At 44.0% G+C, this 11,153-nt stretch overlaps 1 protein-coding gene across 1 annotated transcript; it reads left to right on the top strand.

Moving 5' to 3' along the window:
- The first annotated feature begins 4,886 nt into the window (after positions 1–4,886).
- On the top strand, positions 4,887–5,813 carry LOC149862782 (olfactory receptor 14C36-like). Its single transcript, XM_090054428.1, has one exon. The coding sequence runs from the start codon at positions 4,887–4,889 to the stop codon at positions 5,811–5,813; it is 927 nt and encodes a 308-aa protein (XP_089910554.1).
- The last annotated feature ends 5,340 nt before the right edge of the window (positions 5,814–11,153 follow it).

Raw genomic sequence — 11,153 nt, 5'->3', positions numbered from 1 at the left:
GCATTCTCATCCCACCTCTTATCACCAGAGTCCCAGCCTAACCACTACTGCCCAGGCTCATGAAACTCATACCTGAAATAGATGAACCACAGAAAGGAGCATGTCAGTTATTCCCTGAGATGGTGCCACATCTCTCTGACATGCCTTTGGGTGCCTTGTCCTAGAACTGCTTTAGGGGTCTGTGATCGGGGGATAAATTCCAGGGTGGAACAGGATGGCACCTGCCCAGGGAGGAGGGCAGTGTTTGGGGTGACCCTAAATTCAGGCCCTGGTTGCCACAGTTTCGCTCCCTTAGTTCACTCCTGCCTACTAGAGCTGTCATCACCGGGGACTTTTCCATTCCCCTGGTACCCAGTGTGACAAGGGTGACTTCCAGGCTCAATGTTAGCTCCAGCCCACCTTGGTCTCTCAGCAAACTGCTGGCCTTGCTTTTCTGCCACATCTTGTTGTTAAAAAGTTAGGATGTTAAATAGGCTGGAGGCTGCACTTTGAATGTCCCATTTGTAATGGAGGCACTGTTTACATGCTCCAACCACCCCTTACATGCCCCATGCCTTGTGGATGTCTCTGCCAGCGGTTTGCACTGGGTCTTTCTTTATACACACAAACACATACACACTAACAAACACATACTGTGATCCAAGCCCTTGGCTGCCTCTCTGGGCTCTACTGAGGTCATACACCCCTTGGGGCTCAGGTGGCTGCAGCCATGTCTAGCCCTAGGGTCTTACACCTCCACACTGCCCCCTCACTGGGGCTCCACTGGGGTCTGCCATCCCATCTAGCTCAGGTGGCTGTAGACCTACCCGGCCCTCTACCCTGGAGTTTTGCACTCTGTGAGGCTCAGGTAGCCACATCTGTACCTGGTCCCCTATCAGAGCCTCTATGAGTACAGGACTTACAGAGAGCCTGGATGCTGCTCCACATCCCTCCCACAACCTGGGCCCTGCCAGGGATGTGGGGGCTGGGGTTTTCAGGCGCCCCTCCTTGCCTTTCGCTGGGAAGGTAACTGGCCTGGCATTTCTGGGGAGCTACCCTGCCATAAGTAGCTCCACCAGGCCGCCCTTCCCCAGCAGGGTGCAGTTTCAGGTAATGCTCAGGAACAATTAGGCCTCCCTATCCCTATAGTCTCACCTTTACTTCCAAGATGTTCCAGGAGTAACTCAGCCCAACATCACCTCCTTGGCTGCTCAACTCACACTGCTGCCTTTTTGGCATATGTTTGAAAATGGTCACCATGATCAGCCACCTGGCAGCTGCCTGCTCCAGCTCTTAAAGTGACAGAGTACAAAAGCTGCTCCATCACACCCAGGTCAATACAACCTGTGCTCCATTCCTCCTGTCCCAGGTCCACCTCCCACTAACCTTGTGTGACAGGCTGGCTGTCAGTGACTTGGCCCAGGGGTTTTGAAGGGGTAAAAGATGATTGGAGGACTTGGGATTCCCTTTCCTCACCAATCAGCCCCCAGAGACTCACCCTCCATGTCCCCTGATTGGCCCCTTGGGTCACCAGGAGGGGGATAAAAGGGGCAGTGTGGCTGACTCAGAGACCAGTGAGGGACTACAAGAAAGGAGATTCAAAGAGCTGAGCCAGTGGGGCAGGAGCAGTTGCCCCACAAGAGCCAGAAGTAGTTGGACCCTCAGCAGCACCATGTGTGGTCGGTAGGAGAGGCTCCCTGCTGGGCTCCAGCAGGATTTTTTTGTAGGATTGCCTACAAAAGGCTGCAGCCAGCAGGAGAGGCTCCCCCAGCTCCAGCAAGGCTCTGAGTAGCAACCTCAGAGGCTCTGTTTCCAGCTTCTCCAATAAGAAGCCAGGAAGTTCAACATAAGGCCAGGACTCCTGGAAAGTTGAGACCCCTAGCAGCTTGACCTAGCTATAGTACTGGTGATTGTGTGGTAGAGTTTCTGCCTACCATATGGGGGAGCTGAGTTCAAGTCCCAACTGGGCTGACTTAGGGTGAGGGAGCAATTCTTCCTGCAGTGGAAAGGGGCCATTGTGTTTTCCTCTTTTCTCCCCCTCCGGGTACCTAGGCTCTATATTCCTTGTCTTTTGACATTTTGTATTTTGTGCATTTTATGTCACCAGCCAGTATTGTTTGTTCTGCTGTTTGTGTTTTACATTTTGGTTAACACTGTCTTTTGTCAACTGCATGAATATGTCTGATTGTAAGTGTCTGACCTTTGCTGAATCCTGCCCCTTGGGGGCATTGTAGAGTCCCCTATACCTCCTGGTTTATACTGGTTACGTTCCCAGTATTGTTTTCTCTTTAAAAGGTATATGGTTAAGTCACCTTTGGTGGTCTGGCTCTGCTCTATAGGGGGAGGAGAGTCCCTACACCTCCCACAGCACTTGTGCACCTGCTTTGATCCCTTCAACTGGAGAGGGGGTACCTCTTGGAGTACCACCTGAGTTACACTTGCTTCCACTCAAAGCATGGCAGGGGCCGGTTTCCTCACAGGGGGTACCACCTGTGGGGACCCCTATTCTGTTTGCTCCAGGGAAGGTGCCCCAAAGTTGGACATAACATACCAATGGGAATTAGGTAGTAGCATCTCCCACCACACCATAGCTCATATAACAAGTTGGAGAGTTGTAAAAGCTGTCTGCAGTCCCACCTCTGACTTATGGGTGAACCAGCAGCAGTGGGGCTGGAGAAGTGTGTCTTGAAGTTGCCAGGGATAAATATTCTTTTGGGTGATATTTTTTATTGGACCAGAGGCATTGTTGGGATAAAGTTAGACAGACTTTCAAACACAAAGCAGTCTGCCACATCTTGGTTGCAATGTTCTACTTCTGCATTGTAGATGAACAGTCATGAAATTGCATAAACTCATAGAATAGAAACATTAATGTGTCCTCCATGTGTAGGGCTCCAGGGAATGACTCCTGGCAAGGCCTTAGAGATCACATGTGGATTCCTTAAAAAAAAAAAAAAAAAAATTCTGACAGCAGTAGCTTTTTATTGACTGTGAAACCTGGAAAGAGCTACTCATGATCATCTGCCGACAGAAAGGTGTCGGAGTGTATATCTTTCTGTTTAGCCACAGTAAGAAGAAGAAACGAGTTCTTAGATTTTGTGTTTTTTATCATTGAATAAGATAGGTAAGGAGATCAGTAAATAGATAGCTTTCTTTGTTGACCGCTAATATCTTGAAGTTGGAGACAGGCACAGAAAAACCTGGGAGAAACCAATGAACTCACCAGCTCAGTAAGTTTTGTTCTATTTCTTCAATCTTAAGAAGAGAATTCCAGTTCCTGCTACTTGTGGTCTTTATCAAGTACCCAATATTAGTGAAGTGAAAATTAACATATGCTTTTTTTAACATGGGGAAATTGAGACACAGAGTGATTAAAAATCACGAGTAGAATTTAAAATGATTGAAAAGTCTATTGTATAACATGTTTATCTTTCCACAACAAAGAAAATTAATTTATTTGCAATAATTCCATTAGAGCTTCTATGAGTCTGTATATTAAAACATCAAGGTAGAATTCAAGTGCACAGCAGTTATTAAATTTACATAGGAATGGAACTTTTGATTGCCTTGACTCTTCTGCAAAACCAAACCAATCAAAATTTAAAATAAAATCTTTTTAAAGACAAAGTGAAAAATCATATGAGCAAAAAGGGAATAGGCAAAATAAGTAAAATCCCCACAAAATTAAACTCTGGCAGAGGTTGGGGGGGGGCAAAGGGGGGTTTTGCTGTTTTTGTTGTGTGTGTTCTTTTTTTTTTTCCCAAGGAGTTTTGTTCATTTTGTTTCTGCTGCAGTAGCTCCCCATGCATGCAGTATATAGAATTGAGCTATATTCCATCAAATTAAATTATGTTATGCATATTACATATGCTTTACATAAAATATATGATTTATGCACACATATGCATACATAGATATATATCTATATGCCATTAATATAGTATATAATATATATTCATATTAGCAAGTATAATTATATATACAATAGCTTTTCAGTTGACTCACCCCCACATGTATTACATAAAGGTAACTCTATTATGACATCATATACAATATTTCATAAACAAAATTCTACTCCCCCTATTTAAACCAGATCCAATCCAGGTTCCTTGCTGAAGACTTAAACAACTTGTCAATCATGATATGCGGCATTTCAGATCCACCTCAAATTCAGACACCTATGCTCAATAGTTGTGAGCACTTATGCTCTGAAATTATGGATTTACTTACTTTCATGATTCTAAAAAAACACCTTTCATGTTTCATTTCTTAATGAAAATGTGATATTTGGCTGACATTTCATGGGCTGTGCTTATGTGTATCCTACTGATCTCACATACCTTCACTTTTTGCTTTGTATTTTAATGTATTGACATTGCTCCCCTGCTTACTTTTCATTTCTACCCCAATGGACTCCAGTAATTGTGGTATAACAGTCCTCTGACAGTGTTGTGTGCCTCATGGTATTTGGTAGCCATGTTGGTCTGAGACAGAAAGAAATGCAAAAATCTAAAACTCCTGGATCAGAAAAGGTTACCTTTTCTTCGAACCAACTCAGAAATTGGTCTAATAAAAGGTATAATTTCTGAACCAGGAGTTCTAGATTTTTGCATTTCTCATGGTTCGAGCGTTTTTACCTTTAAGACAAACTTGAGCGGCAGAGCCATGCTATTGGCCCCGCTTCAGTGCTAAGAAACTGACAAAGGATATTTCTAAAATTCCCATATGTAGAACCATAAGAAATAGGGATGGGAAAAACCTCAAGAAGTCATTTAATTCACTCTACCCACGTCAAAGATCTGGTGGAGCAGAAAAAGTATCTGCTTTAATTGTATTTTAGTCCTTTTGGTTCTCTCCCTGACTATTCTCCTTGCTTTTCTCTCCACAGAGTGAATCAAAGACAAGAAATGACCAACCAGAGCATAGTTACTGAGTTCTTACTCCTTGGATTCTTTGATACTTGGGAGTTGCAGATTTTGCACTTTGTGGTGTTTCTAGTGATCTACCTGGCAGCCCTGCTAGGAAATCTTCTCATTATCACTGTGGTAGCCCTTGAGAAGTGTCTTCACACTCCCATGTACTTCTTCCTACTCAACTTATCCTTCCTTGACCTCTGCTACATCTCCACCACGGTCCCCAAGTCCATGGCTAACTCCATCACCAACAGCAGACTGATCTCTTTCTCAGGTTGTGTTGCCCAAGTCTTTCTTGTTGTCACCTTGGCAGATGCAGAGCTGGCTTTTCTCACCGTGATGGCATATGACCGCTATGTTGCAGTCTGCCTTCCTTTACATTATGGAATAATCATGAACAGAGATGCCTGTGTCCAGATGGCTGTTTGCTGTTGGCTCATCAGTTTGTTGTACTCCATGTTGCACACTGGGAACACTTTCAGGCTGCGTTTTTGCAAGTCCAGTGTTATTGGCCAGATCTTCTGTGATATCCCACAATTACTGAAGATCTCCTGTTCCAATACACAGCCTAATGATATTTTGATGTTTGTCCTCGTGGCTGTTCTAGGAGCAGCCTGCTTTGCTTTAATAGTGGTGTCCTACGGCTACATCTTTTTAACTGTGCTGCAAATGCCCTCTGCCCAGGGGAAGCATAAAGCTTTCTCCACATGCGTTCCACACCTCACTGTGTTCTGTTTGTTTTTTGGAACTGCTACATTTACGTACACACGACCTAGGTCAGCTTCCTCCTTGACTAAGGACCTCCTGGCTGCAGTTCTCTATTCTGTACTCCCCCCAGTCCTGAATCCCATCATTTACAGCCTGAGAAACAAGGAGATAAAAGAGGCTCTGAGAAAATTACTAGGCAGGACCTTTTTTTAACCAAAGAAATTAAATCTTCACCTTTCTGTGTTAACACAGTGAGGTAAGAATGTCAATGGTAGATCCTATTTTTTGTTTCATAACTAGAATACACCTGTTCCTATGTTAGAAAGACTTTGCTTGACTTCCAACCTCTTATTCTAATAATCAGCGTATGGGGACCTCCACCTATGCCATTTTAAGCTTCCTTTAAACTTCAGTGATTTTTATATGTTACTAAAGATTTGCAGTGAGAAGCATACTAGTCCCATTTCTTTAATGGCATTGCATTTCATTTACACTTTCTCTTGAATGAGACAAGAAATAGAATTTACTTTAACTTCTGGCAGTGCCCATACTGAATACAAATGGAGCTAGTAAAAGTGCATTTCAGTACATTTTTTAAGAAGAAAAGGACAAATGGTTTGATAAAAGTTTTCAGAAAAAATACTTTTTTGTATCTTAGTTATAGGAGTTTCAGTACAGAGGAATCATATTTTTATTCAAGAATATTTCCGTGTCTCAGGTCTGTGCTGTGCCGTTCTTTAGAATGTTACAAGCTGCAGTCCAAAGAGCAATTCACCCCAGACACAGGTTCCAGAAAAGGCCTACTTGTCATATCCATACTACTAAAATTCAAGATGTATGGCTCAGGTGGGACTGAAATGGGCTATAGGCCCTGATCCTTTCCATGTTTGAAAGCACCTGAAGAGATGGCTGCTCATGTTTATAAATTAGTGGCAAAACATTGTTTGAAAGGGGAGTTGCATAACCTGCTGCCAATGCAGCGATGAATCCCCTCCTGAAAATTACTTTATACCTTGTAATATTTCTTGTGTTTAAAAAAAACCCTTACCTGCTGTTTTCCCAACTTTATTGTGATTTTTAAAAGTTAGTTTCCTGTCCTTATGATTTTGATTATACTTGGAGACTAGTATAATAACATAAACCCCTGTTGGTATAAGCCAGCACATAAATAAAAAGAATAACATTTGTGTTTGTTAAATCTCTTTTTAAATCCTTCTCTTTATTTTCTAGACTCTGCCAGGATTGATCTCATATGGAGTTAGTATTACTGAGTAGAGTGCTACAACTTTTAAACCAATAAGCTCCTTTGATATCAGTAGAATTTGTAAGCAGTTTCTGTACTCTTCTTCCTTTCTTTTTCCATGACAGAAGGTGTAGGAAAAGATTTTTAAAGGCAGAAAAGGGATTTAAGAGCCCAGTTCCCATAAGAAAAAGAACAATGGCAGCTGTTATCTGCCAACTCTAATAGACTTTTGGAAGTATCACTTGAATCTTATTTCATGTACTAGGGATGCAAATTGTAGTGATCAGCCAACCCTTGACTTGCCCAACCAGTGCAGGCGGCAAATTCTAATTTCTTTTGAGACACTTTGGGATGAATGCTATTTCTTCCTCCTGCGGATGTGCAATGTGCAGCTTCTCATCAACACTGAATTACTGCTCTAAAAGAGAGGAGTTATACTATGACCTCATAAAGATGTGTAAGCGCCTGCATTATAGACATAGGGAAATGTTTAAATATCCATGGAGGATTGCCACTTGGCCTTATCATCCACCAGATCCATTCCTGAGTTTTAGGAATTGGGTGTTTCAGGTGAATTGTTTGGCATGTGTTGTAGTTTCTGGTCCAGGACATTTAGAAACATCACTTTCTTTTTCCCTACTACAGAAGTAAAAAAGTGATTAACTTCTGAGAACTACTCATCTGGATTGGTTTTAAGAAGGTCACTGATTGACCAAATCCTATTTCACCTTAATTCACTTATATGGCATTTGTGTAGCCATCTGAGTAGAATTTGAGGCTCTTATGTAGCTCCTCCCCTTTATGTCCATTGTGGAAGAGTGAAATTGTCTAGGAACACACGTACCTTGCCAAAGAACTCTGGATGGGTAGACTGCAAAGTTATCTCCCAGTATCCTTGTGGTTTTCACACTTACCTAGGGAAATGATGTATTAGATTCTGTGGTCCCATTGACCCAGATGTGAGTCAAACCTGCACTTCCCAGGGAAGTGCTCTAACTATCCAGTGGTGGGCTGGGCCTGCCCACCATTCTCTTGAAGCTGACCCAGTGAGTAACCAGGACAGAAAGATGCATGAGGCCAGCGTGAGTAGGGTAAGTTAGATAGAGATTGGCTTAGTGAGATGGATGTTGCCATGGAAAGGGCTGGGGCAAGAGATTTAGGCCCCCATATCCTCCCCCTTTTGGGTGCCCAGTGGATTAGTTTCAACACAAGAAAATGGAGGATGCTCTGGGCAATGTTTAAACCCTGAGCCTGATCTGCCAAGAGCCATCCTGGTGTGCAGGAAGGTTCCCCACTCTCCTCACAGATACTGAGGAAGATGCAGACACCAGCCACAAAACTGCGAAAATTCCTCAGCCTGATCTCAAGTCAGGCCCCCAGGGTGCTCCAGCATGCCTTCAGATGCACAAAGGTGCAATCTGTCGTGATATCACTGAGAACAGGCACGGGCCTCTACGCCCTGTTGACATTCACTGGTCTTCTTTCCTCATGGGCTGGCACCAGTCAGCATGGCTGGGTAAGTTTCCTCTCTCTCTAACCTTGCCTGCTATGACTTTGATGACTTGATTAAAGGGGAGGGGTGAAGACTCCCTGACTCAGCAATGACTGGCACTTATTCCTCTGTCAGATCCAACTTAGACACTGAAAAAAAAAAGTAAATAAAAAAAACTTGTCCATGCCATGCTCCTTTCCCAGCTGCATGGCTCAAGCACAACCTCCCTTTTCTATTTAACTTTACCCGCAGATGCTTGGCCGCTGGAGTTGTGAGCAAGCGGTGGGTTTTTTTTTGTAATTGACACAGTGCTAGTTTAATTGACCACCCATGGTTTCTGATTAGCACAAGGAACAAAGCAAATGTCTCCCTCTTCTCTTTTTTTTTTCCTTTTAAGTGTGAGCTCCTCTGAGCTCTCAAGACCAGACTAGTCTCTTGCCCCATTCCCGCTCCCCAACCCCAGAAATAGTCCTGGCAGCTTAAGTAGGCCAATCCGCTTCACCTGGTGAGGCAATAAAGCCAAACCAGGATGGAGTTCCCGCTGCAGCATAGTCATGCTGTTCCAGGTGGGCAAGCACTCCTGGACAGGGGCCTACTCTGGGTAAGTAGTCTTAGGTTTCTGACATACTTTCCCCTTTAACTCGCCATTAACCGGATCCTCCTGCAATGTCAGTGGGGCCGACTCCATCTCTGTTGTACCTCTTTCTGCTGGTGGTTCTTCTTTGTAACATCTTGAAAGAAAGTCAGCAACCGCATTCATTTTTCCTGGCCTATACACAATTTTAAAATGAAAAGGTTGTAAAGTTAGAACCCACTGGGTGATTTGGGCATTGTCCATCTGCTTAGTCTTAAAACACCTCAGTGGAGCATGATTGGTTATGGCAAGGGTGAATTCATGCCCGAGTAAATATCGGAAATAGTCAATGCCCCACTGTATGGCCAAACATTCCTGTTCAACCATTGCATACCTTCTCTCCTGTGGATTCAGCTTCTGGCTGGCGTAGGCTATAGACTGAGAGAATCCGTTGACTTCCTGTTATAGAACTGTGCCTAATGCTCACTCAGAACCATTGGTCTGAAGGGTAAAAGGTGCTTCGAAATTTGGGGTCCCTAACATTGCATTTTGACAGAGGGATCTTTTTGCCTGCTCAAATGCTTACCTACTCATGGTGTCCCACTGAAGAGGGCCCTTCCTCTTCCCTTGCAGCAAATCAATTAGGGGTGCTGTGATTTCCATGAATTGAGGTATAAACCATTGATAACACTCTGCTAGTCCTAAATACACCCTCATCTGTTTGCCACTTTGGGGTGGACTATAATGGCGCAGGGTTTCTACCTTGTCAGCTAATGGGCGAACGTGCCCTTGGCCTACCATAAACCCTAGGTACTTAGTTTTTGCCTTACCCAGGACATAATTTTTGGTTGGCCATAAGACTGACTTGGCATAACTCCTGAAACACTGATTTGAATGCTTCTAGATGTTCTTCCCAACCCTGCATATATATAATGTCATCTATGTAGGTGGCAGCATATTGCTGATGTGGGGCCAACACCCACTTGATCAACCTTTGAAAGGCAGCTGCTGCCCTGTGTAACCCAAAAGGCATCTGCTTAAATTCATATAATCCCCATGGGCTGCCAAATGCATTTTTAGTTCTATCTTCCCTCCTCAGCAGCACCTGCCAGTACCCCTTTGCCAAATCCAGGGTTGAAATGAATCTGGCTTGCCCTGCTCTCTCTAATACTTACTAATCTGAGTCATGGGAAAAGCATCAAACCATGATGTGGTATTCACATTCCTAAAGTCCACACATAGCCGCAATGACCCATCAGGCTTAGTTACTGCCACAGAGGCTGTACCATGGGCTTCAGGACTCCTGGATAATACCCTGCTCCAACATTTTAGTGATTTCTATATGAATGGCATTATATCTATAATGGGGAATCCCTCTCCATTTTTCTCTAACAATCTGCCCTGGAGGGGTTATTATATGGTGAGTTATTCCCCTCACACAGATGGGCATTTCACTGAAAACATCTCAAAATTCATTCACTAAACCCCTCAACTGATGTTACTGCTGAGGGCTAAGTTGGACTCCAAATGGGACCGTTATGTCACCTGCCCCTGGTCCTGGATCCACCCCCACATCCTGACAGAACTCCTCCTCTGGTGGGGAGGGATCAACCAACAAGCCCTCCTGGTCCCTCCATTCTTTAAGGAAATTGACATGGTAAATTTGTCTCTCTTTCCTATATCCCAGTTTAGAAACCTCATAATCCATGAGGCCAACACGCCAAAACACTTTGAAAGGTCCCTGCCAACACTTCAAGAGTTTGTTCTCAGTAGCGGGGAGCATTACCAAGACCTTCTGGCCAACTTGAACGCTCCTTTCCTAAGCCTTTTTATCAGATATAGCTTTCTGAGTCTTCTGTGCTACCCTCAAGTGTTCTCGTGCCAGTTCCCCCACCTTCTGCAAGTGCAGTCTCAATTTCCGCACATACTCTGAGTATTAACACCCTCCTGAGGACTTTCCTCCCAATCTTCCTTTACCAGGTCTAACAATCCCCTGGGCTGATGCTCATACACCAAGTCGAATGGGGGACACCCCAAAGATGACTGTGGGGCTTCCCATGTTGCAAACAACAGTGGCAGAATCATCAGGTCCCACTTACGGGGCTCAGTCTGAACACACTGCTGCAGCATATTCTTCAAGGTCTCATTAAACCTTTCCACTAACCCTTTAGTTTGGGGGTGGTATACTGTTGTATGCAGTTGTTTAATTTGCAGCATCCTACACAGATTCTGCAAAACCCCATA

Source organism: Crocodylus siamensis, chromosome 6 (assembly GCF_052110815.1).
Source record: "Crocodylus siamensis isolate JL-2025a chromosome 6, ASM5211081v1, whole genome shotgun sequence".
NCBI classification, from domain to species: domain Eukaryota; kingdom Metazoa; phylum Chordata; order Crocodylia; family Crocodylidae; genus Crocodylus; species Crocodylus siamensis.
The sequence above is the reverse complement of the archived record's forward strand: the minus strand, read 5'-3'. Positions and strand labels throughout refer to the sequence as shown.